This window comes from Meles meles, chromosome 11 (assembly GCF_922984935.1).
Source record: "Meles meles chromosome 11, mMelMel3.1 paternal haplotype, whole genome shotgun sequence".
In the NCBI taxonomy this organism is placed as follows: Eukaryota; Metazoa; Chordata; class Mammalia; order Carnivora; family Mustelidae; genus Meles; species Meles meles.
The window spans coordinates 4,500,120-4,527,036 of NC_060076.1; the positions used below are offsets into that span (position 1 = coordinate 4,500,120).

General features: G+C 50.9%; 1 protein-coding gene across 12 annotated transcripts in view; it reads left to right on the plus strand.

Moving 5' to 3' along the window:
- RAPGEF1 (Rap guanine nucleotide exchange factor 1) overlaps positions 1–26,917 on the plus strand; it is a 136,248-nt gene that overhangs the window by 7,576 nt on the left and 101,755 nt on the right. For 3 of the 12 annotated variants that reach the window (XM_046022164.1, XM_046022165.1, XM_046022168.1), the window contains exon 1: positions 15,027–15,294. The exons of 4 other annotated variants lie outside the window; for them this stretch is intronic. In XM_046022164.1, the coding sequence (XP_045878120.1) occupies positions 15,231–15,294 (64 nt within the window). In that variant the 5' untranslated portion in view covers positions 15,027–15,230. Of the gene's footprint in view, positions 1–15,017; positions 15,295–26,917 lie in introns of those variants that run through there. 5 more of the 12 variants (XM_046022160.1, XM_046022167.1, XM_046022162.1 and 2 more) reach the window with 4 other exon arrangements.

Genomic DNA, 26,917 nt, shown 5'->3' on the forward strand with positions numbered 1-26,917 from the left:
TTAAGTTTTGTGAGCAGGAGACTGCCCCGCTTTTAAAGCACAGGAGACACGGAGGTGTCGAGTGCCGGGTGGCGAGTGCTGCCTCCCAGGCTGGGAGACGAGGGTGTGGCGTTCAGGCATTTGCTTTCCGGCTTTTCGATGATGTGTGCCGTCGGCGTGGCCTTGACAGATGCGGCCGCGAGCCGCGCGCCCCCGTGCTGAGGATGGCAGCCCGCCCGCCACCTCCCTGAGCCCGCCACTGACGCCGCCTGCCTCGCGGAGAAGGCCCACGCGGGTGTGGAACGGGGAGAGACACGGCGGGAGCCGGCTGGACCATGGGACGGGATGGGTCCCGAGTGCCACGTAGTTGGCCCCGAACAGGCAAACAAAAACACCAGAACTTGTGTTTGTGGCAGTGGTTGTGCTCACTGCTGGTTCTGGATGCTCGCGCGTGCCCTCTCCTTCACGCGGCTGCTTGTGCGTGGAGAGACGGGGATTGCACGGGGGTCGTGGGCGGGCTGCCCTCAGCCCCGCCTCGGCGATGCGCGCGGTGACAGCGGCAGCTCACTGTCACTGCGCGCTCACCGCCGTGTCCGGCAGGCTCTGTGCTGCGTGTGGTACGCACGTGGTCTCATTCATCCGCATGGAGGAGCTGCTCTTTCTGCAGGGGACACTGAGACACACAGAACTTTCCTTATGTGTGTGGGGTCCGGAAGTAGAGAACAGCCGAGATCGGCCCCAGGTCCCGTGCAGAGTGGGGGCCGCGGCGGGACCTCAGCCCACAGAACTGCTTCCCATTTATCTGTGTTTTCATTGGCTGTGGGGACACGATTCTCCTGACTGCTGTGACTTGGGTAGAAATGAGCCCCCAGGTGTCCAGGGACCCCGGTGCTGCTGAGCCAGTCGCTGCGCCAGAAGGGCCGCTACATAAGGCTGGCGGGGATGTTGGAGGAGACAGCGGTCCCGGCTTCCATGCTCCAGCTCCCCAGGGGGCCGGGTAGCTCGGCTTCACGCTGGGTGACCTGGGGCAGCTGGTTTACTCTTCGCGAGCCTCTGGCGCCCCTGACGTAACCTGATTGGGCCGGCGAACCCAGCTGAGAACAGTTTCCAGTGCTGATGCCGTGTGGGCCCCGTCTGCACTGTAAAGGGGGATTGGACATATTGGGTTGTTTTGTCGGTTTTTAGCGATACTGATACTGCGGGGCACTTAACTGTCATCACGATAAAAATTTCGTAACCCTTTATAGCTTTCAGAACACTTCTGGAGACGTGAGGGGTTTTTGTTGGTTGGTTGGTTGGTTTGCTGTTGTTTCGGGTTTTGTTGTTTATTTGGTTACGATAGAGTTCTGGAGTCCCGCGTTGTTCTCTGTGGAAGAGGACAGCAGCCCGCAGCTGCTGGCTGCTTCCTGTGTGCGGGGCACTGTGCTAAGAGCTCTGCCTTCAGAGAGCGTGTGGGTTTATTATTCTGTTCTTACAAAGAGCAGAATGGCAGGTATCGTGCCCATTCGCCAGTTGAAGAAAGGGGGGCGGCTGGGTGAGAAGTGATGGCTGAGGTCACGTGCTGAGTGATAGGCTGAGCGGGTTAGGGACTGTGGGTTTCTCACACTGCTTGTCTTCCCTTCCTCCTCTGCGTGTGCTCGGGGGACCTGGGCTTTAGTGCGGGTCCCCTCCAGGGCCACCAGGAGGCTGGCGTGGAGCCACCCTCCGTGACTTTTGTTTGGCGTCCCCTGGGACTTTCCAGCCTCTCTGAGGACCGTGAAGGTCTGTCCGCAGGGTTTTGAAGCAGCTTCTGGTTTCTCAGAGGTGACTTAAAAAAAGTGAATTCGCAAGAGACTGCACGGGAATCTGCTTTGGATGTGCGCAGTGCGGACAGCCCCTTACCTAAAATACCCCACCCGCCCGCCTTCCCGCCCACCCGCCGTCCACCCATCTCGGCATCAGTGGCTCAGTGCTTACTGGGTGCCAAGTCGTCCGCCGGGGCAGTGCGGGGTACTGAGAAGATCCGAGGCATCCGTACCTGTAGGGAGTTGACAGTCTGGCCGCCGCTGTGCTGTGTGCAGGAGACTTTTGATTTAGGATTTCGTACTTGTCGGAAGCAGTGTGGGCCTGGGCCAGAGGTTGGAAGACTTGGCTCGTGGGCCCTGGCTCTGCATGCCAGCCCCGATCGGTGCACCTCTGAGCTCTCAGGCTCCCCACCTGCGGAGACAGAGAGGCTGGACTCAGTATGGAAGGGTGGTGGGGGCCTGGGCCTCCCTGTCCCACACCTGCGGATTGGCATCTAGCTCTCCCGTAGGGCGGCGGTGGGGTCTTAGACAGTCACTTTGCCTGTGTAAGTCTCCATTCCGTCATCTGTAAAATGAAGACATTCATCAACATGCCTGCCTTATGGTCTTGAGGGAGGATTTGATGAGATGACGGACGTAAAGCATATTAACAGAGTCTTGACACGTACGTGCTCGGGAACATTAGCTTTTGTTCTGCCCTAATAGCTCCTTGTGCTTTAAAATGACAGTTTCTTTGAAAAAGGTCATATGTAAGTGAAATTCAGACCTCCACGTTCACAGAAGAAGGGGAGGTCTTTGGCTGTTGAGGTATTTCCTCCTAGGGTTTCTCTCTCTCTCTCTCTTTTTTTTACATTTGAGGAAGCTGAATTCCAGGGAATAGGTTTTCATAACTAAGGAATAAACTTCCGAAAAGATCATTCAAGGAGGAATAGATGGGGTTTCATTTCAGCCGCACGTGGCCCCAGCACATGTGGGGAGATCGAGGAAGATCCTGATAATGTTCTTACCTCTGTCTGGAAGGAACAGGCCCACCGTCAGGGGTGGCAGCTTGTCTCGGGGTCAGAGCCCGGCTGATTACCTGCAGGAGTAGCTTTGCTTCATCCCAAGAGACCCCGCCTCAGTTTCTCCTGGCAGGGATGACGCTCAGGAGTCATTAAACTGTCTTCGTTCAGCTCTGCAGGTGGGATGGTCACGGTATGGTGCTCTTGTCTTGTGCCAGTTAAAATGCCGCACACCGTTCACGGTCCTCTCGTACAAGACACTTACAAATTGTGCGGAGTGCCGCAAGCAGGTGATTTCGTACCCTTTATTTTTCCTCCTTGATAAACTTTCGCAGTGAGGGTGAATTGAGAAATCCTCGTGTATTGTTCTGAGTCCTCCCTCCCCCGTGTTCCCCTGGGCGCCTGTGACAGGTGAGAGGGAATGTGTGTGGTCTCTGTGCAGGTTTGTCCGCGCAGCTCGCTCCCAGCACAGGGCTGTTTGCAAAGAGCCCAGAGACCAGTCAACCCTTTTCACTTTCGTTAATCACTGGGTCCTGGAGCTACAGGACCTCTCACTTAATTAGCATAACCACGCTAATTTGTGCTCCTGCCCCAGCCTGTCAGGAGTGCCTTACAAATATTAATTCTCTGAGCTCATCAGAAAACCAAAGGCGCAGATCAAAAGCATGGTTTCCTGCATGATCTGTCCTTGTTTTTTCTGTTCATTGGGAGCTGTCTCTATTAATTACCTTAAATGTGCAAGGTTGGAGAATGCAGTTTTTAGATTTGACTAAGATAGTAATTGGGCTGGAGACCTGAACCACATTTCAGCCCTGTGTTGCCAGGAAGCCCCAAGTTCTCTGGCTCCAGCTTGGCAGGTGAGATGCACCTACCAGTGAGGCAGTTGTGTGGACTGAAACCTCCGTGGGGGGCGCACCACTGGGAACACCTGAAACTGTGGCGTCTTTGGGCGATGGAGAGAGAACTGGCCGGAGTGTCTGGCACTGCCACGGGCCTGCTGCGCCCCGTGGGGCAAGCCACCATCCCTTCCTGGACCTTGGAAATGGAGCGGTGATTCCCCAATTTTTTAAGATCATTAAGTCCTATTCAGCATCTGGTGGAAGGTCTGTAGGCTCGGTTCCTGGGGCAAAAGAGTCATTTACGTGCGGACATGGTTCTACCCACACTAAAACTGCCGCCACTGTAGGAGAAATCATAGCCAGCAGCTGCTCCCCACCTTGGAGAGCTCACACGCGCGGGGTCTCATGTGTCCAGAGTAATCAGGGCTTAGTTCCTCTGGGGTGGTCAGACCTGGGTTCAGGTGACCATTAATAATGACACAGTCCCGGGGGTTTGTGAGGGTTCTGTGAGATGGTGCCTGTAAGCTGCTTCAGCATAACGCCTGTGTGGGTAAAAGGACAAACCTTTTTGCCTTCTGCACGACAACTTCTTAATTTACATGCACTAAAACGGGCCTTCTTTTAAAGGGGGTACAGTTTGCCGAGTTCCACCTCTCCTCTCCATCCGTGTAACCACCGCCATGGTCACAGTTGAGACCGGTTCCATCTTGCTCTCCCTCTGTGGTCAGACCCTTCCCCCACCCCTGACTGCCAGCAACCATCAGTCTGTTTTCCATCCATAAGTTTTGTTGTTGTTGTTTTTTAAGATTTATTTATTGGACACAGAGAGCACAAACAGGGGGAGCAGTAGGCAGAGGGAGAGGGAAGAGCAGGCTTCCTGACGAGCAAGGAGCCTGATGTGGGGCTCAGTCCCAGGACCCCGGGATCATGACCCTAGCTGAAAGCAAACACCCAACTGACAGAGCCACCCAGGTGCCCCTTCCTGTCCTATAGTTTTGCCTTTTCTAGAATGTTATATGGTATGTAACTTTGGAGATCGGCTTCTTTTACTCAGTGTAGTGCCCTTGAGATTCATGAAGTTGTTTTCCTCAGTTTATTCCTTTTTATGACTGAGTGGTGTTCCATTGAATGCACGTAGTCAGTGTTTATCTACTTAGAATTTGACCTTGATTAACTAGCTCTGTTTTCTGAAAATAGATAAAGATGACATTCGACCCACACAAATCAAGCAACCCAATTAAAAAACTTAAGTAGACCTCTCCAAAGAAGACACAAAAATGGCCAATAAGCACTTGAAAAGGTGCTCAACATCATCAATCATTAGGGAACTGTAGACCAAACCACAGATACCACCTCACACCCACTTTCAAAAGAAAAAAAAACAAACAAACAGGAAATAACCAGTGTTGGTGAGGATGTGTAGAAACTGGAGCCGTTGGGGTGGGCCGCCATCCTTCCACATGCACAGCTCCGGAGGCGGACCTCTGACCCTGGCTCCGGGACTCACTGAGACCCCTCCTACCTCAGGGCCAAGGTACCCTGGCACTCCAGCTTTTGTCCTTCGTGTGGCATTGTGGCCGCAGAGATGACAGAGACCACACGGAGAGGGGAGGGCTCTGAGACAGCGTGGAGGAGAAGTAGGGACCCAGTTACCAACAAGAACCTAGTGAACCCATCCCAGCTGAGGGACAGTCATTGAGGAAAGAAGCCGTCCAGCTTGTTCCATCCATCCGAGTGGTTCTTCATTACCTAGAATAGAGTTTATATTGGACATCTCTGGGTGTAACTCCAGATCCCCTCAGGCTTACCTGTCGTCTAATCCGGCCATTACTCCCCAGATCAGTTCTGCCTCGGTGCCAGCCAGCTGTGCACGGTGTCCACTCGGCCCTTCTCCCGCACTTCTTTTTACTGCTGCAGTGTGAGAGACCATAGAAATCTGCCCAGCATGCATGACCCAGAAGTGCCAGGGACTTAAAACTCTTTGAGGCAAACTTTGACCAGTGGAGATGAGCGCCAGTGGACAGCTGCCTTCTCTTCCATCCTCTCAGATCAAAAGTCTGAAGACAGAGTACCTGCAACTTCTCAGAAGGTCTGCGGGATTAAGGAACAGATTTTTTTTTCTTAAGTGGAGCCCAGTGGGGTGGAGGGACTTAAACTCGGAACCCTGAGATCAAGACCTGAGCTGAGATCCAGAGTTGGATACTTACCCGACTGAGCCACCCAGGCACCCCAGGAACAGATCTTTGATCATGCCTCCTCATGCTTCCCTGAGCCTCATTCCTGCCCTGAGATCACACTCTTCCACGCTTCAGTAGTGCGTGCGTGTTAAAGAAAGAGAGATATTGGAACCATCGTGCACTATTGGTGGGAATGTAAAATGGTACAGTTGCTATGGAAAACAGTATGGCAATTCCTCAAGAAATTAAAAATAGAATTACCATATGATCCAACAGTTCTACTTCTGAGTATGTAGCCAAAAGAAATAAAAGCAGGATCTCAAAAAGACTTTCGTACACCCAGGTTCACAGCAGCCAAAGGTGGAAGCAATGCAGGTGTCCCCGATGGATGAATGGATAGTGTGTGTGCGTGTGCGCACCGGGCAGCATTGTCCAGCCTTAGAAAGGAAGGCAAGTCTGACACGTTTCGTCACAAATGAACCTTGAGGACATTATGGCCAGATGAAATATGCCAGTCACAAAAGGACAAATTCTAGGATTCCACTAGTACAAGATACCTAAGAGTAATCAAAATCATAGAAACAGGAAGGAAGTGGAATGGTGATTGCAGGGCTGGGGGAAGGGAGAATGGGGAATTACTGGTTAACTATGTTTAAGTTCAGTTTTGTAAGACAAAAATAATTATGTGGCTGGATGGTGGTGAGAGTATGCAACAGTGTGATTATACTTATTATCATTGAACTCTGCACTTAAAAATGGTTAAGAAGGGGGGGCGCCTGGGTGGCTCAGTCATTAAGCATCTGCCTTCAGCTCAGGTCCTGATCCCAGGGTCCGCGCACACGCGCACACACACACACACACACACACACACACACACAAACACACACACACTCTCTCTCTCTCTCTCTCCCCATTAAATAAATAAATTAAATCTTTTTTTTTTTAAGATTTTATTTATTTATTTGACAGACAGAGACCACAAGTAGGCAGAGGCAGGCAGAGAGGAGGACGCAGGCTCCCCGCTGAGCAGAGAGCCAATGCGGGGCTCGATCCCAGGATCCCGGGATCATGACCCGAGCTGAAGGCAGAGGCTTTAACCCACTGAGCCACCCAGGCGCCCCAATAAATTAAATCTTTAAAAAATTGGTTAAGATGGTAAATTTCATGTTGTGTGTCATTTTGCCACAATTTATAAAAAATTACCATGGTTAACATATTTCTCGGCATTTATTTACATAATCATTTAATCTTAAATGTCTTTTTAAATTAAGATGTTAAAACCACTGTGGTGTATGACAGCTGTATTACGGGGGCACAGTGCTCATGGCAAAAATGACCTCTTGTTTAGTTAATCGCGTCTGAGCTGGGAGAAACTAGAAATAGTCTGTAAACACTGGTGGGACGCCATACTTTAGGCTTCCCTGAGCACAGCGACTCCTGCAACAGGCCACGTCCCTTGAGGAGACCTGTGTGATTATGAGATGTTGGTTCCTATGGGGCAGGCGGCTTTTAAGCCGGGCTGGGTCCTGTACCCACCGAATGTGGGTCTCGTTGCCTTGCACCTGCGTCTCTCAGCTGCGCTGGGCTCCTTCGAGGACCCTCCCAGACGGTACTGTCCAGTGCTGTCCGGGCAGCCTTTCATTCCCTCCCTGTATCTGTCTGAGTGTGGCCGGCGGAAGCCCAGGGAGCCTGAACGCCTGCCTGCTGGGGCTCCGGAGCCTGGTGGGTGCTGTAGACCAGCACGTGGCGAGTGCTTCGCGCATGTCAGCCCTTAATGAAGACTCTCACTCTGCCCCGTGGCTTCCATCCCAGGCTGCCTGGTTACCATTGTACCGCTTACTCTGAGCTGACAACGCAGATGGCATCTGCTCCAGCACCGTTTGGCACGAGTCCAGGCTCTCGGCCCCCTTCATGAGAAGGTAGCACTGACCTGACGGGGAGGGGAGGGTCATCTACGGAGAGGCAAGGTCAGGGCTTTCTTCAAGAATTTTCAGGCCAGGCAGACTCTGTTAGATGAAACAGGGCATCCATTTGGGAGCTGCCCCCTTGAGTTGCTGCGACAGGGTCTCCGGTCCCGTGAGTATCAGTAACGTGTCTCTGTGAATCTGGGGTGATGGGCCGTTACTGTGTTGTTTGGATCCTGTGGCACCAACACGTGTAAGGTATATTATTCATTTAGTAACACTTGTGAGGGAAACAAAAACTCCGTCAGCAAGGTAGATTATGGACGAGCACACCCTGGTTTCGGAAGTTAAATTGTGAAGAGATATACATCTGAGATTCAGGGAAATACAGTGGGAAGCATTAATTCATTCTTTCAGCTGATTTCTTGAGCACCTACTGTCTGCCGCCCGTGGTGGTCGGTGCTGGGGAATGGTGACAGTAAGCCGGGCTCCTGCTCTCGCGGAGCTCCCTGCAACTGGTCCAGCCTCTGCCCCGCAGTCGGCACCTAGTCTTTGCTCGAAGAGGCAGACTCTGCAGCTAATAAATGTAGCTCTAGTCTCCGCTCACGGGTAGCTGTCCGGACACCAGAGGAAGATGACTTTGAGGATCGCTGTGCTCATGGGGACCGTGACAGATGGGGTGACGATCGCGCATTCCGGCGTACACCTGCCGTCCTGGCACAGTTATTATTAGCACCGCCCCGTCACTCCCCAAAGTGTCCTGGTTTGGATGGGAAAACACGGAGGGAGGCCTCATTTACAACTGCTGAGCTCCACATTTGTGTTGGAGAGGGTCTTGGTTTGCAGTGAGAGAACTATTTCAAAAGTAGGGTCTGTTCCAGCACAGGATCAAGCCCGGAGAAGCCACAGGAGGGTCAGCTGAATTTGGTTTGGGTCCCACTCTCCCTGTGGGCATCTGCCACTTCATGTGTTCCCGTCACTCAACTCATGGAAGCGTCAAAATCTGGAACAGTTTGGTTTAAAAAACAATAAACATGTACATACAACAATCGGAATGTGTTTTCCTTATGAAAATTAGGCTAACCAGATCTTAAATTCATATCCTTTGGAATGGCTAGATGGGATATTAGTGTTTGTATCAGGCCTTACAGGGAAAGTTGAAAAATAATTATGTAGCAACACTAGTCTAGGTTGAGTTGGAAATTTCGTTTTCCGTGTTGTTGTAGAAAGGAGTATGGGGATTGAAGTTTTTACAAGAAGTTTCATTTTTATTCCAGTAATAGATTTGACGTTTAAAGAAAATAGTTGGAAAGACCGGAAGCTTTGCGTTCATGGTAAATTGGTAACCCGCAGCCTGTCATGTTAGTGGGCACTGATCACAGAATCCTCCGGGGCCAGATTGTCCCTGCCTGAGGACCTAGGAGTCCCCCAATATGCTGCCCACCTTTCGTAGTGGGTCTGAGAGTTTAGCGAGCAGGGGACGGCCTCTGGGATCACTGCTTACGGCCACATATGGAGAAGACAGAAGCGGTCTCAGGAATTTGGCCTAAAATTTCCTCAAAATAGGAAGGGAGTGAGGAGGTCAGAGAGAACGTCTGGGCATTGATGCCAGGAGCTGCACTGCACATGCGTTTAGCCATCTTTTTTTTTTTTTTTTTTTTTTTTAAGATTTTGTTTATTTATTTGACAGACAGAGATCACAGAGCAGCACGCAGAGAGAGAGGAGGAAGCAGGCTCGACCCTGGGATCATGACCTGAGCCGAAGGTAGAGGCTTTAACACACTGAGCCACCCAGGCGCCCTGCGTTTAACCATCTTGATGGCTCTGCTGGGAGGCAGTAGTGGCCTCCTGATACAGACGAGCAGCTGAGGCCCAGAAAGGTCTATGGGGCTTGCCTGGCTGGCATGTGGGAGAGCTGGGCTGAAGCCGCTACTCGGTAACAAAACCCTTACAAAACCAGTAAGTGTCAAAGGCATCAGAGAGTGAAGACGGTTCTGGTAATACGAGCATGAGTGAACAGCAAGAGAAGGACCAGGTTGACACCAACTTCTACTTGGCAGTCCGTGCTTTTGTCCTCTCTATTAGGAGCTAATTAGCTCTGACAAGATGGTGAGAAGATTGGCAGTGATGAAGAAACTCTTTGATGAATCTCACGCTAAGTGGATATTGTGCCTCGGAATATTCGCTAATTAATTAGGTTGATATATTAGTCATCATTAGCAAGATGCTTTAAAACTACGCATCTGGAACTTGAAGACCAAATCTAAAAATTTAAGTGATGTTTGAAATCACCCAGCATTCAGTTTAGGACTTTAACCCAGGGCGGTAGGTATTTCCAAGCTGCTCCTGAATTGTCTCACTGTACGCATGCGTCCTAGTAACGTGAAGACACGCCCATCTCAGCCCTCCTTTCCTGGCGCCTCTCCTCCAAAATCAGTTTGGAATGTTCTAGGGCTGAATCCTCTGATTTCTTTCTCAGCAGTCTTAGGCCCATGTCTTTAAATGCCATCTAAATGCTGGTCGTTTTCCAAAATGCCTATTTCCAGCCCCAAACTCTCCCCTGAACTACAGACTGCCCACTTACCATCCTCTCAGGTGTCTCACAAGCTCGGAGCTCATGCTTCTCCACTTTACCCCCTGCCTAACTGGCTCCTCCTGGGGGGCCCGTGACAGTAAATAATGCCCTTTTTGACCTAGTTGTTCAGGCTCAGCCATCTCCGAGTCGTCCCTGACTCCTCCCCCAGCCCGCATGCAGGGCATCTGGAAGTTGCTTTCCATGTACCTGCCTCCTCTCTGCAGCTCACTCCGGGCCACCACTGTCTCTCCTGGATCGCTGAGGCCCCTCCTCACTGGCTTCTTGTTTCCCACTCCTGCCTCACAATTGTCCAGTCCTTATTCAGCTGCCAGGCGTTCATTAGATCAAATCAGGCGTGTTCGCAGTTGTTGAATGGCTTCCTCTCGCGTGGGGAGGTCAGCCGTGGTCCTTACCAGGGCCGGTGACACCCTGTCCTCTGGCCCCCGAGCAGGCTTTGAGCTTTCCTTCAAGTGCTCCTGGAATATACCAGGTATGCTCCTGCCTCGGGGCCTTTGCACTCGCTGTTCACGGCCCTGGGTAGTGCGGTGTGCCTCCCGAGAGCCCTTAGTCGGCAGCTGTGTCCAAACGTGGCATCTGTTATTCGCCGGCTGTGGGCCTTGGAGAGTGCCTCACCCCTCCTCCTCTTAACATCCATGTTCTCATTGGAGAAGGGGAGCCAGTGTTTGGGTCATGGTGCGTTCCTGACGGGAAGCACTTAGACCCTAAGTGCCGAGGAACCCTGGGCTTTTCTTGTGTGTGTGTCTGTGCCCCGAGTCCTGCCGGCTCTTGTTTGCCTGTCATTCACAGGGGCCTGTCCTACCCCCAGGGGCTGAGGTCGCTCTCCTGTCACTGTCTCCTCACTGTCCCCTCAGCCCAGCCTTTTCTTTCCTTTCTTTTAATGTGTCGCATGTGTTTGCTGCCTTTTGGTGATCTTTTCCCTCATGGGGAGGTGAGCTCCTGTTCCTCCAGAGCCCAGAGGGCGCCTGGTCTATAGCTGAAGCTCACTGGTGTTTGTTGAATGAGTGGGTAAATGCTCATGTTGGGTGTGGGCTCAGCCGCTTCCTGGAGAGGGTGTGCTTCTGGAAGAGCTCGGAGACCCTGACGGGGGCTCACTGCCCGGTGCCCGTCCAGCTCAGGCAGAGGCTGTAGCGAGTCAGCTGCTTCGTCGGGGGTGACTCTGTCTCTGGAAGTCAGGAGCTGTTGAGGGCAGGAGGCCACAGATCCTGGGGGGGCCGGAGGGAGGGCTGGGAGCCTTTCTGGGGTGAGGGCTTTGCTGCTTCTGCTGCTGTCGTGGTCCAAGCAAAGCAGAGTCTGTGGGAGCCTGGTGTGGTTGCCCGTTGAGAGCCTGTTGCTCAGCTGGAGAGGAAGGAGGTGAGGGACAGTGCCGGCAAGCAGGAGTGGGCTTGGGCGTGGAATTGAGTCCTTGGCCAAAGTAAAAGCCCCAGAGTAGGGAATGTCATAGGTGGGAAAGGTCATTTGAGGGCCAGACTCCACAAGGCCTCAATGCCAGTCCATGCACTTGAGAATTCTGGGATGCATCAAAAGTTTCAGAAGTGTTCTCCGTACATAGTTAGACTTTTCCCAAGTAGTCCGTATATCATGAAATAAATGGCAGAGAGGAAAAGTACTATTGTTCACTTAAAAAAACAGTCTGTCTCAATTCCCAGCAGAATTATAGGATTAGGGGTGTGGGCTTTTCCCCTTTCATGTCCTGTGGGCTAGATTTTATCCCCCGCCCAGTCCTGACTTTGAAGACCAACAAAAGAACAGCTTCTTGAGAAGGCCAGGTGCTGGTTTAGCAATCGGGGCCTGCTGTGATGGTCCTTCCTGTGGTCACCCAGCAGCCCTGCTGGGCTCCTCAGAACGCACGCGGCTGTCTCGAGGATGCCTTGGAACCACAGATTCTGACCCTTGTATTTTGCAGGTGAGGTTAGACCTGAAGAAAGATGGAGCCGCTGACTTTACAGTTCATTTCTGTGGAGTCTCTTCGGGGCCTGCCAAACAAAGCAGCCTTGTTTTGGATACAGTATCAATATTCAGTGAGGGTTGGTACTTTGTTGTTGTTGACACACTGCTGCCGGAAATAAGACAGTGGCTCGATGTGGACAAGCACCAGAAGGGGGTCTGTGATTCGGGTCTTTGCCAGTCTGGGGACACCTTGGGGAAGTGTCTCCCTCTGTGGGTCTCAGTTTGCTCATTTCGGAATGTGAGGGTCAGACTGACTTTGTGCTTCTTAACCTTCAGAAGTCTTTTTGTTTTTGAGAGACAGAAAGAGAGTGCAAGGGGGGTTGGGGCGGGAGGAGGAGAGATCCAAGCTGACTCCCTGCTGAGCACAGAGCCCAAAGCGGGGCTCCATCTCAGCACCCTGGCATCACGACCTGAGCCAAAACCAAGAGTCTCACGCTTAACTGACTCTACCACCCAGACGCCCCTTAATCTTTGGGACTCTTGGAGACTTTGATGAAATCCGTGGGCTGTTCTTCCCCCACACTGAACACTCATGGTTTGGCCAACACTTTAGGAACCCCCTGAAGCTCATGAGATGACCTATAAGACCCTGTCCCAGCTGACCCCCACTTCTGCGCCCCCACATTGGTCTACTTGCACTTACAGTAGGGCCTTTGCACATGCCGCTGTTTGCAAAACACTCTTCACGCCTTTGCTTGGGCGTGTCCCACTGATCCTCTGAGTCTCACCCTTCCCTGACCTCCCAGATTAGATTAGGTTACCCGGCTAGACGTGTTTCCCTGACCCTGAACTTCTCAGCACTGATCGCGGTGGTCACTAAGTGGGCCCCAGCACGTGTATCTGGCTCTCCCTAAGTTCGGTGTTGGTATTTACTGTGAGTCCCTGAGGTCCTTCCAGCCGTGACATTCTGTGACTGACCTGTGACTCTGTGAGTGTGTCAGAAGAAGGAACCGCGCTTCCTGTGGCACACAGAGCAAGATGTGCCTGTGGCGTGGGTGGTTTCCCCTGGCGCTGGGCGGGGAAGGCACTTCAACGCAGAGCTGAGAGGGCTCGGAAGCCAGGCTCCCAGACTTTGTGCCTTACCTCTCTGCTGGGCCCGACCTCTGGCTGGTCATTCCCCTTTGTTTATGTCCTAGACTGAGCTGGAACTCCCACTTGGAACCTTCCCACAGTGCTCGGCACTTCCGCATATTGTCGTCTTTTTCTCCAGGGGGGAAGTGACCGACACAGACTTTCCTCCTCACAGACAAAGTCCATGCGCAAAGCCTTGCATCAGCTGGTGGGCACCTGCCTCTGCCTCCTTGCCGCTTGGGGGAGGTGACTGTGCACAGTACAGCAGTCCCTTTTCCCATGGTTTCCCTCAAGAAGTGACCAGTGCCCTGCGCACTCCCTGACTCGGGTCCCTTCTGAACCAGCATGCCGTGTTGGGAGGGGAGTCTCATTCAGAACTTTGGTTGTCACAGTTTAGGCCACTTTCCGCAGTCGAAATGTGATTCTGCTGGTACAGATGTTGTCAATGAAACTTTATTTGCACTAAAGGAATGAGTTGTTTGCCAGAATATTGCAGCCGATCTTACCCTGATAAGGAAAAAAAAAATCCCTTGTGAGGGTAAGTAGTTTTTCTTCAACATATCTAGGGCTGGATGTTTACAGATAATAAAATAATAAAGCCAGCAAGAGTAGCTGTTCTTTAAGAATGTCTGCCGTGTGCCAGGCGCTTCTTCGGTACCCTGTTTAACCTTTAACCTGCCCTCTGAAGCCGGCAGCACAATTGTGCACGTTACATAAGTGAATAAAATGAAGTCCAGAGAGGTGAAGCTCTTGTCCCAAAGTTGCTGGGACGAGTGCCTGCCGAGATTGAGATCAGGCCAGCCTCCCTCCAGGGCCAGCACCTTTCCCCTGCTCTCCCACCTTCTCCTGTCCCGAGGAAATGGGTGGAGGCTTTCCCAGCCAGGGCCAACCATGGAGCTAGAGCCAGCTGTCTGACCAGCTGCGTGGCCTCCATCCGCTCCCGCCCCATGGGTGGAATAGGGGAGGAGTCTGGGGGGCCTTGTCCTTCTGTGAGTGATCTGGGCTTGTGGTAGTGATACTTCAAGGAGGAACTGGTCACATGTGGCCAAGTAGGGTTTGCAGCATCCTTGAAGCACTGGTGTGAGCCATGGCACGTGTCACATGGGCTGCGCAGCGACCATCCTACTTCGGATGGCGTCTCACTGTCGATTCATGTCATCTGGTAGAGTCCCAGGGGGCCTCCCTAATGTGTGGACTGGAGATGGGTCCCCTACCACATTCCGAACAGTGCTTTCATGAGAAAGTGCATCTCAAATTAGAAACGGTTGATTGACCATTGAACCTTACAGATGACCTAGAAATTTACTTGAGGGAACACCGTTGACATAAGGACCCTGTGATCCAGCTGCTTCTCAAGGAATCACAGCCTCCCAAAATGATTCAAATGTAAACTTTCTGGAGGTAGGTGAAGATAAGTGGACTAGCCTGTTCTTAAGAACTCCTCACTAAATCTCAGCTTGGGAAATGTTTCTCGCGGCATACCCCGAACTGGCCCATTTCTAGCTTTCAGCCCTCTAACCACCTGATTCCCCACTCCTCCCCCAAGGAAAGGCAACATGGAAAGTGTTTGGAAATGCAGTTCACTCTCGGGCCGCGGCTGTGCGGATGAGTAACAGTGTCAGAGGTAGGCAGAAAGGAAGAGCTTCCTAATATAGACGGTCGCCGGACGGCGAGGGAGACCCACCCGTAGGGCGATAACAAGCCTTTTCTTCTGGCTTCCTCTCTGGGAGTGAAGGGAGTTTGAAAGGTAGGAGGCAAGGGCCTCTGTGAGCAGAATTCAGGTTTTTCTTGGAGGGGTTTGCCAGGGCTTGCTGTTGCTTGGTGATTGAGGTGTGGGAGAGATGAAGCCCCTCTCAGCCGGTGCCGCGGGCCTTACTCTGTTCGGCAAAGACACCTAGGCTCGAAAGGGGCCTTTGAGCTCCCGACTTTAGAATGGGCAATGCTGCTGAGAAACAGAAGCCCCGGAAACGAAGCCGTCTGTGCCCCTGGAAGCAAGGTAAGCAGGCCCTGGGCTTCGTCTCCAGAAAGAAGGAGGCAGCATTGGGATATTTTGGCTCAGAAGCAAAGCTGAAACTGCTTGGGAAACACCTCCATGCCAGAAAGCTCTGCGGGTCAGCGCAGTTTAAAGAAAATGCACAGACCGCTCTCCCAAGGAATAGAATGGCTCATCTCTCAATGCCATAGCACAGCTTGGCTGAGAATGAAGTGTGGCTGGAGGCTTGTGTTCAGTGCAGCGTGTATCTGTTGGTTGAAAATTTTAAACTTTAAAAATATCCCAGGGGCATGTGGGTGGCTCAGTAGGTTAAAGCCTCTGCCTTTGGCTCAGGTCATGATCTCAGGGTCCTGAGATTGAGCCCCGCATCGGGCTCTCTGCTCAGCGGGGAGCCTGCTTCCCCACCCCCCGCCTGCCTCTCTGCCTACTTGTGATCTCTCTCCCTGTCAAATAAATAAATAAAATCTTTTAAAAGAGAAAAAGAAAAAGAAATATCCCAAATAAAAATTTTGATATCCAGGAGTTTGAATCTTTTTTAATAGTTTGGTGAGAGGATGTTATTAACAGCTTTTAAATATATAGTGTCTTTCCTCCAAAGAATTCCGAGTCCTTTCTGTAAGAAGTCTCATGGTTACCCATCCTGGATGCCTCTGCTGCTGGCCAGCCTCCACCGACACCCGCTCTGTGTCTCAGCAGGGCTGTGTTGGTGTCAGCTCTGGGGAGGAGGACACCAGTGGGACCCTGGGCACTGCCACGGTGTCCGTGAAACTGGGGGCCCGTCTAACCGTGTCCCAGGGCAGTTTGGTCTTCCCACGCACCTGGCTGCCTTTTTCATGGTCATTAGCCCCTCAGACCAGCTGTCGGCCTTGCGGACTTCAGGTCTTGGCTCTTTTACCTCCCCTTGCCATGTTTAAAAGTAGAGTTGGCTCTCGACTAGCAGCCAGACAGTTTGATTGCAACTGTATATATGAGTGTGTGTTTACGTGGGAAATACAGCCTGGAAGAGAACATAAGGAAATGTTAACCGTCGTTGTCTTTTGCGGTCCAGTTACGGGTAATTTATTTTTCTTTTTGAAAGGGAAAAGTAGGTAGGTTGCTAGTTCCATGCCAAGTTCCTGTGCCTGTGACTTTCCATCAGTCGTTCTTTGTGTCCCCTGTTACTGTGAAACCGGTACTCCCCAGCGGTCTTTGATTGGGTCCTGGTTTGAACAAAACAGTGATAAAGACATTTGGGGACCGTTCAGGAAATTTGATGTGAACTGGGTAGTAGGTGATAATCTGGGGACGGTTGCTGATTTATGATGTGCGATAATGGTGATGAGTCATGCAGGAGAATGTCCTTCTTTGGATAGTCATGCTAAGGTTTTTAGGGGTGAAGGGTTATACTGTCTGTAATTTTACTCCAAAATGGTTCAGGTGAATGAGTGCATACCTACACACAGAGAAGCAAAATAGGATAAGTTCAACAAGTAATAGGTATGTGAGGTTTGTTATACTTTCTTTAATGTATTTTTACTAAAGGGGGGACCATTAGAAAAAATGGTTGCTGGCTGCATCATTCTACCGTCTCCCTCAGAGGAATGGATCTTAGCAGACATGGTTATTTACGGAGCTGGGTCAGGGTCCAGCACTCTAACTCAGTGCCACGTGGCCGGTATCTCTTGCCATCAATAAGCAAATCGTCTTAAAAATCTGGCAACTCGGAAGCACCACTTATTATAACAGGCATTCAATGTATTTACTGTCAGGTAGTCTCTGGTTTTCCTTAGAAAAATGTATAAGAGTTAAAACTTCTTGAAATTTCCATTGGAAGCAGCTGAGTTTACAAACAAAACTAGGGCCGGCGTCTGTGTTTTATTTTGCAGTTTGTGCATGTGTGTTCACTAGTTCCAGTGAGAGGAGCTGTGGGAGCACGGTGAGTGGTAGCCGGCCCTGCAGCAGGGTCCGCAGTGAGTTGGGGTAAAAGAAGGAGCAGCTCCCTGCCCTGATTTCCAAGTCCGCATGGATCCCTTTGACCAGGAGTGTGTCTTCTTGGCCAGTGTCGTGTCAGGGTTGGTTGGTTTGTTTGTGCAGGGTTAGACCCCGGGAGAGCAGTTTGTCTCCCTGATCCAGACTCCCGTGGAGCCCTGCCGGGGACCCACAGTAGCAAGGCTGTGGGGCAGTCTTCCGTATTATCTGTTTGTCTCTGTCTTTAAGGGTTGTTGATGTTTCGGAAATAGGATTTTAGAGCAGTATGTAGGAGTCAGACTTAGTGTATCCCAGACACCACGGTGACCGTGATCTGAGTACATTTTCCATCATCCACACGCCAGCATGACTGAAACCTCAGTGTGTGACTGATGACTCCAGGCTCCAAGGCAGAACAACATGGTGTCAGTGGCTGCTTTGGGGGCAGTGAACGGGAAACACATCTTTGTGTGCATTTGATGCAAACAGCTTAGGCTGCCCCTGACTTCTCCCTCCTGTCTGTTGCCGTGTAGTGGCAGGGGCTCCTGGGAATATAGACTTTAACCAGAGCCAGATATGTGTGATGAGGAAGGTCAAGCCCCAAATACATTCCGAAAGCAAGTTTAAAGAAAATCGTTATCTCCCCTTTAGGTCATTTACCTTTCTGTTTCCAGGTTGTGCGCTTGGAAAGTTGAATTTAAGTGACAGAATACTAGTTCGAGAAACATAAATCTTACTAACCTGTTCCAGCTGTCCCCCTCAAGAGCATTTTATACCTGGTAGAGAAATGTCTCTGTAATGACTTCATTAATTTTTTGTTTTTAAAGATTTTATTTATTTATTTGACAGAGAGAGTGACAACGAGAGGGTGAACACAAGCAGGGGGAGGGACAGAGGGAGAAGCAGGCTTCCTGCTGAGCAGGGATCCTGACGTGGGGCTCGGGCTCCATCCCATGACCCTGGGATCATGACCCGAGCTGAAGGTAGACGCTTAACATCTGAGCCGCCCAGACACCCCTGTAATGACTTTAAACAGTGTGCCGTGTGCTCCCTTTGAGGGGACTGGCATTGTGCTCTCTCTTACTCTTACTTTTCTCATTGTTCTCGGAACCCAGAACATAAGGAGAAAACAGTGGTGCTCTTTCTGGTTTTGCAATACCAGGTGCTTGCAGCGGTTGATAAAGGTGTGAGTTATCTGTAATACCATAGGGGCCTCTAGCAGGCCCCCATACCAAAAAAAAAAAAAAAAAAAAAAGAAAGAAAAAAAGAAGAAGAAGAAAAGGATGGGAGGTAGTCGAAGGCAGTGGCTTCCAGCGTGATCCTGGAAGTTCCAGCCAGAGCTCTGCCCCACGTTTGCCGTCCGACCTTGAACACCTGGGTTTTGTAATCCCATTCCCTAACTGCACCCACCTCCCACAGCTTCTCCGAATGACTGTGTTTTTCTGTGTGATTTCCTTATAGCCCTCACCACAGGCATTTTTTGTTGATCTATTTATATACTCATGGTTCTGTCTTTCACCCCAGCACAGGGCCTGTTGCTTGTTACCTGGGGCCCTCCGTGAGTGCCCTCGGTGACAAAACTCCGTGCTCCCAGGCTGGCTGTGCTACCACGGGTATAAATGAGGTACGAACGGCAGAGCCTGGTTCTGGTGCGTCTTAGGTGCCCAGTAAATGCTAGCCACCAGTGCTGGCTGGTGTGTGGTGGTTACGTGGACCTGGAAATGTCCTTTCTTCATCCTTCTCTGCTCCAGGGGGAGACGTTGGTGTTGAAAACAGGTACATCTTCCTCTGTTCCGCAGCAGTTCTGAATTTACAGAGTAAATCTATTGATGATTATTCACATTTGGAAAAGATTGCTTCACAAAAGCACTTAAATCATAGTGAACATTTAGATGCTGATTCATTGACCCAGACACCTGGTGAAACCTTCCATTTAGAGCCAACTTGAACTCTGAAGACACCTATAATCCTGTCCTCTCAGAGGACTTGTCCGTTTGTTCTTTTAGAGAGTTCATTTGAAGGGTTGCTTACAATGGCCGTTTTGGCTCTCGGGAGTATCACACAGGCAGAAGTTTCCTGGGGAATTAAAAATTGCAGGGGTAATTGCAAATTGAATTATCTCCTCCAGAAATCCCAGCAGTTTGGGCCCACACCAGCCCGGTAAATGGAAATGTTGATGATTTCCATGTTCGTACACAGTTGGGCGTGAGCGCGTGAAATTAACACCCTCCTGAAGAGCTGATGGGGGCTGCCTGGGGAGGAGATTGGCTCACTGGGGTGGGGATGGGGGTGGGGAGTCTGGGATTCACTTGAATTCCTTCCGTTCCGTGGTCCCTCTGCTGTAGGGGCAAAGGCAGCATTGTTTGGATTCCAGTCGGCGGTGGTGTTGAGACTTGCCGCTGCGAAGTCAGGTGGTGAACGAAGTCAGGTCAGCCCTGCTGCTGGATGCGGCGTGCCGGGCATTAATACCGATGGCTCTTCTGGCCAAAGCTGACCCCAGCCCACTCCCACCATCCATTCTCTGGTCTGTCTTCCACAGCGCTGGGGCTCCAGTGGTGTCCTGGTGTCAGCCTCTCAGCCAGTACACCAGAATGCACCAGGGCTGGATGCTGCCCTCAGGCCACCCAGCTCAGTGCCTTTTAGCTGAGCTAGGCGAGCCACATGACTTCACGTTTCCAAGCCCATCCCCTGGTCTCTGCGGGAGATTAATAAGAACTGCTTCGAAGGGCTGTTGAGAGAATTAGATGAGATCATACAGTCTTTAGCAGACAGCAAGCACTTAATGAATGGTAGTAATTCTTGTTATTATACATCCACGAATGTGGATCATGGGCCTGGCTCTGTTCCAGCCCCAACTCGCCATGTGAGTGTGCCTGATTCTGCCTGTTTCCAGCTCTCAGTGTAAGAGACCACGTGGCAGCTGAGTGCAGAGGTGCTTGTGAGATCTGTGAGTCAGTGACCCTCTGCACTGGCCAGTGCTGTTCCCGCTGCAGGCTCTGGGGGTTCAGCGCCTGGAGAAGGCATCAGTTATGCTAAGCACCAGGGGCCTGGGGGGATTTTTAATGGCGTTGAAGTTCTTTGAAAATGGTTATTGCACCGTCATTGAATTGTTCCTACTTTAACTAGGGTATTAAACTAATCAGGACCGTCCATTTTCCTGTTCTGCGTATTGTAGTATTGCCATTGTGACTAGGAGCCCGGATGCCGGGGTTGAATCTTTGCTCCTCCACTTGCTGGTTGGCTGATCTTGGGTGGGTGAGTTCATTAACTTCCAGGCCTCAGTTTTCTCATCTGTAAGTACCTGTAAAGTGCTTAGCTTAGACAGCTCCTGGCACAAAGTAAGTGTCCCATAAGTATTTATGATTGGTGTTATTTTTAGGTTAAATACAGAGGAATCACATTTCCTTTTAATTGAAAAGATGATACTTTATTAAAGATTGGGGAAAATGGACAGACGCAAAGAAGAAAATGCATGTCGAGCGTCTCAATCTAAAGGGCCCGAAACGTAGTGAGGGAGTGGAGTTAACTGCTGCTGTTGCTCTTCCCCAGGGCTACACATGCGTGCACATCCTTCAGAGTTGGGCTCATGTGCAAGTCATTTTTTAAATTTCATGCTTCTGTGTGGTCTTCATAGCTACTGTGATGACTGTAACATTTCCATCATGTCAATATTCCATAACTTATTAAACCATTCACCTGCTGCTGACTATTGAAATTATTTCCCCTTTTCACTATTATAGGTGAGGCAACGAGAAGTAGCTTCATTCATATATTTTGTGATTATGTTGCATGACTTCCTTAGGAAAGACCCTAATGTAACATTCCCAAGCCAAGAAAGTAGGAATAGCTTTAAGTCCCTAAGGGACGTATCTGTATTTTCATGAGTGATCAGGTTATCTGTTAGCCACAAGCACATCAGCATTGAGTATTATCATTTTGAAATTGTTTCTGCTGTAAAACTTACATTTACTAATGTCATTTTGATGAGTTCTCTAATGGCACGGGACTCAGAGATGGGCATGGGCAGTTCAAAACTCAATTATCAGTGTTAAGAATCTGGTCTTGTTTTAAGATTCTGTTTTCTCGTAGTCCTTTGCATGGGATTTGGCTCAACCTCATTTAACCTCATTTAGGTGCTGAGTTTCACAGAAGAGAAGCATGAGATTTTATTTAAGAATAGGCATTTACCATCCCAACTTTTTTTCTTCTGCCTCCCAGGGAGCAGTGAGTATTAAATAATACCCGTATGAAAGGTACAGAGTGAGCCCCCAAGAGTTGTTCACACTGTTGGTGTGATGACCGCCCTTAGTGTGACTAATGAGCAGTTCTTCCTCTCAGCTCCTGTAGGGTTCCCTCCCCTGCTGTCCTCTCCAGCTGCTTGTGTGTGATGGGCCACCAGCTCAGGTGTTGTTAAATTTTTTTTTTAAGGTTTTGTATTTTTTATTTGACAGAGATCACAAGTAGGCAGAGAGGCAGGCAGAGAGAGAGGGAGAAGCAGGCTCCCTGCCAAGCAGAGAGGCCAACACGGGGCCCAATCCCAGGACCCTGGGATCATGACTTGAGCTGAAGGCAGAGGCTTTAACCCACTGAGCCACCCAGGCGCCCCTCAGCTGTTGTTAAAATCAGCACACTGCCATTAAACAGCGTGCTGCTGACGTGGCTTGGATCAACAGATGCAGGCATCAGGGCTAGAGTAAATAATCGTGGACGAAGGCGATGTCTAAGCCTGTCCCTCAGTGGGCCTCGGCCGTGGTTGGATGTGACCCCAGATCAGGTGGGAGAAGGAGGTTCTGAAGCCGCATCTGTTTACCGCGCTAATGGAATCACAGATGCCTTGAGCTAGAAGAGAATGATAAAACCATTTCTAAAATGATTCCTTGGTTTAACCAATGAGGAAATTGAGGCTTAGAGAAATGAGGTAACTTGTCTGAAGTCCTTCGTGGAGTTTGTGGCTAGTGCCTCCCGTGTCGGGGTAGTCACAGACCGGCGGTGTAAAAACAGATGTGCTAACAGACCGGGGTGTAATACGGATGTGCTAAGGGCGCAGAGCAGCACTGCGCATCGTGTGTCTCGTGATTGCATATCTTACGCCTGTGTTCCGTATGCTGTAGAATATCATAACATGTTCCATACGTCATGGGATGCATCGCTGTGTCATATCCACGCACACGCCATGCCACAGTAACATTTGTAATAACAGCGCAGTGGCACCATGTTGGGATGTAATGTTGCAGTCGTGCTGCCGGCTTCCTGTCTAAACGATCTGTGTACACAGTGGACTTCCATAAACTGGATTTTGTTAAGTGAAAGATCAGATGTAGGAAATGGAGACTTAAGTGTGAGGGATTTTTCTCGTGAGAAGTGTGGGGTGGTGTTTTGGGTGGGGTAAGAAAAGGGAAGGAAACTTCGCTCTGTCATCAGATATTTCCAAATTTAGAACAATATCTGTCCCTAGCCTTTGGCTTTCGTGTATGCTTCACCCTGGGAACACGCGTACATTTTCGGGTTCGGCTACTTTCCCAGCTGTGGAGAAGGTGTCACCGTTACCTTGGATCAGAGCAGCGGCCGGAGCCACTGTATGTCTAACTCCATTTTGGCGAGTGCTTCTAGGGCCCTTGATTTCAGAAGTCACTTCATACTGAAATACCAGATGACTGTTTCTGGAGGCTTTGTGGACCACAGCTGAAGGGGGTCACCGAGGTCAGGGATGGGTCAGTTTTGCAAAAGGTCAGATAGTGACTATTGTGGACCTTGCAGGATCAAGAGGCACAATCAGGACCATTACGTAGGTACTTACATAACCTGCAGAAATGAAACCATCTCCAAATGTGGAAACCATTCTTTACCTCGCAGGTTGTAAACAAGCAACCCAAAACGACAACCAGGAGGCTGGTGGGTCTCAGGCTACGGGCAGAAGTTTGCCAGCCCCTGCTCGGTGGGGTCATTTTCGGTCTGGGTACCCTGTGCGGTCATCATTATGAGTCTGGAGCTCTGAAATAGGTCATACATCAGTTAGGAAAAAAAAAAATCTAAGTTTTCAGGACAGAAGACGACTTAAGTATCGTCTTCTGGCTGTCTCATTTTGATAATCGGGATTATTTAGCTGAGCCTTCTGGCTTCTGGTCTCCACAACCACATTCAGGTCTTTATTGATAAAAATAGTCGTCCGATCACTACAGGCATGAGAAGATAGATGACACAGGTTTGAAGAACACGGCGCTATTGAATATAGATGCCTTAAGTAGGCTTCCGTTACTGGTAAATGGGACACGTACTAAAAAAAACTCCATTTTCTATAGTCATTCACTCATTGATTGATGGATGTTCGTTCACTCAACCAATACTTACTGAATAGGGCCTGCGTCAGGCACAGTTTTAGACACAGGGGAATGCCTGATGAGAAAATGAGGACTCGCTGCCCTCTGGATTTTACGGTATAGTATATACATAAACAAGTAAAACATACAGTCTTGTTGGATGACAGGCATTGTATAGAGGAGGCAGGGAAGGAGGTAGGAAGTCCCGGCTGGGGGAATGGTCCTCCATTCGGGAGGCTGGAGCCAGGGAGGGGAAATTGCTCAGCAGTGAAGAGTGGAAGCTCCTGCTGGGGAGACGGGCAGCAGGTGCAGAGGGCCTGAGGGGAGCGCAGGCCGAGCAGCGGGAGTGGAGATGCCTCAAAGAGAGTGGTGAGAGCTGAGGTCGGGGAGTAGAAAATCACGTAGAGTGGGACCTGCCGTAGGCCTGAGCATTCTGTCTGTTACGAACACGAGAGCACCGGCAGGGCAGATGGGGCACCGGTCCAGAGACCAGGAGCTGCATGGGAACCGTTTGAGATGAGTCTGAGCGGAGTGTGAGATGTCTTTAGAGAGCTAAAGGAGATGGCTCTTAGGCAGTTGAGTGTAAGCCTCCGGAGTTCAGAAAAGCCCAGGCTTTGAGTCTTTGACATAAAGATGGTGTTTAAAGCCATGAGACTGGAAGAGATTACCAAAGAAGTGAGTGAGAGAGGGGAAGGGGCGGTGGACTGGAGAGCCCGAGAGCACTCCAGCATTAGGAGGGTCAGGAGATGAGAAAGACCCTCTGGGGAGGTAAGGAAATACGGGAGGTTGTGGTGTCCCAGGAGCCAAGGACAGGAAGTGTGATAGGGAGGACGGAGCAAGGGGGACAGGTCATGCTGATTGGAGTCCTGTCACATGAGGACCGAGACTGGACCATGGTGGTCACTGGGAACCTTGACATGAGGTTTCAGTGCATTGTTGGGAGCGAGAAGGCTTAGAAGAGAAGGGGCAGAGAGGAATTAGACACCGAGCGTGGCCAGTTCTATGCGGGGTTTTGCTCCAAGAGGGAGCCAAGGCAAGGCGGTAGTTGCTGAACATAGTGGGGCAAAGGGAAAGCTTTTTTGGTGGGGGGGGGGGGGATTTTATTTATTTATTTGAAAGAGAGAATGAGAGCATGAGCATGTGGCGGGGCAGAAGGAGAGGCAGACCCCCTGCTGAGTCCCCCCCCCCATCATGGCCTAGCCCAAGGCAGATGCTGGGGAGTGAACCACCCAGGCGCCCCCACCCAAGGGAAAGCGGGGTTTTTTTTTTTCATTTTTTATTTATTTCTTATTTTTCATAAACATAGAATGTATTTTTATCCCCAGGGGTACAGGTCTGTGAATTGCCAGGTTTACACACTTCACAGCACTCACCATAGCACATACCCTCCCCAATGTCCATAAAGGGAAAGCGTTTTTAAAAGGGAAGAATAATGGCATGAGTGAATGGTGGCGGGAAAGACCCAGTGGAGAAGGAAAGCCTGGTAGAGAGCTGCTAGGCAAGAGAGAAGTCCCAGTGGTCTCGGCTCCTTGTCCTGGAGCACTGCTCCCGCAGATGGTCAGCACGGACACATCCTCCCGGTGTTTAGTGGGTGAAAACAACGACTGGTTATTTAGTTCCTGCTTCTGCAGATGGCGCTTGAGGTCGGGGTTCCTCGTGTGTCTGCAGTCCAGCTCTGGGAGGGCTCGTGTCTGGGCCTCTGGCAGGCGTGGCCGGGTCACTCGCTGGGCATCTGGCAGGGTTCCTAGGAGGGACGTACACAAGGCCTCTTGAGGCCCAGGGCCAGAACTGGCCCAGTGTCACCACCAGTGACAGGACTGGTCACTAAGTCTAAGTCACTAAGTCACAAGTCCTAAGGCCAGTCCAGACTCAAGGATAGGGAAGAGGGACCCCACTTCTTGATGGGAGGTGGCTCAGGTCACGCTGCTAAAAGGTGTGGATACGAGGCAGGGACTACTTCGGCCCTTGTTTGCAAAGAGTCCCCTCCAGCTGTGTGTGAGCTGAGCACGTGCATTTGAGCCCCGCAGGGTTGCTGTGTGGTGGATGCGCTTCTCTTCCTTTCACGGATGGGCACGTGGCCTGGCTGACGTGTTCAGGATCACACAGCTCCTGAGTGGCAGAACTGGGACACAGACCTTTGTCCTTAGTCTCTCTGATGGCAAAGACCCTTCCTTCTCTGTTCTGCCTGCCTGACAGTGTTGGTTTACCAGAGCAGACTAGAGGGTCAGGTCTTTTGTTGGCGAGGGGACACTTTCGTGACGATTCTTATCTCAGAGCGGCTGAGGGTGGTGGTTATCTTACGTGATTCACGTGTTTACTGTGCAGAGACCAGACTGCGTGTTTGTTAGAATCTCACTGAGGACACGGTGGTGGGCTCATTCGGTCTTTCATTGACAAAAGTTCCTGTCCCCACTGTCAGCTGGACCCTCCATGTCCTTTGACAGTCTTTCCTCTTGTTTTTGGTTCGCTGACCCTCCTCTTCCTCTTGGCCGCCTGTCCAGATAGTCATCGCTGTCTACAAGGCTTCCTTCAAACCCCCTTTTGCCTCCAGGCCTTCTGACTGTGTGTCTGCCTTTATCCCTGACTCTTTCTGCCCTTGACATTGGGACCCCTGCCTGTAGTCCAGGGTTAGCCGCCTCTGCTCAGGTCCTCCTGCCGCCAGAACTTGTCATAACCAGCGTCTGTCTCCTCACCTCGCTGGACTTCCAGTTCTCTGAGACCAAACTCCAAAAAGCGAAACAAATTGCCTCTGCCTCAGGGAACTTGGACTCTTTGTCACTGGCTGAGTAGCCTTGGGCAGGTCACCGTCCCTCAAGTTCACGAATCTGAGAAGAACAGTCCACTCAGGGAGAAGAGGGTCTGCTTGTGTCCGTGTAGGAAACCCTCGGCCTAGGGTGCATTTCTGTGCGCAGTGGCTTCCTGTATGTCCTGGGTCCCGACCCTGTGTGCATGTGGGACAGCCGTCGTCACTCCAGCGCCAGGGCTGGAGTGGCCGCCTGCCCGTAGTGCCCTGCGAAAGCCGCTGGAGGGGGGGGTGGGCTGGGCGCTGGGGCTCCAATCTCAGAAAAGACGGTGTTTGGTTTGAAAGTAAAAACCACAGTGCGGATATTTCTTTAAAGCTCTCTGGGTAAAGGGAGCAGATAAGGGAGTCATTTGATGAAATCAAGCATTTCTAGTCTTTCTGACCTTGCTTATGGGGAGCCTGGGAGCTTTGCCCTTCTTCAAAGCCCCCGGTTAGGATCCCGCGCGCAGAGGGGCAGCGGGGCTTCTTCCGGCCTGCTGAGCTCCCGGAGCTCGTGCACGCGTGCGGGATTGCCCATATCGAGGGGGTCTTTCTTCTGATAGACTTTGCTGTGAAAGTA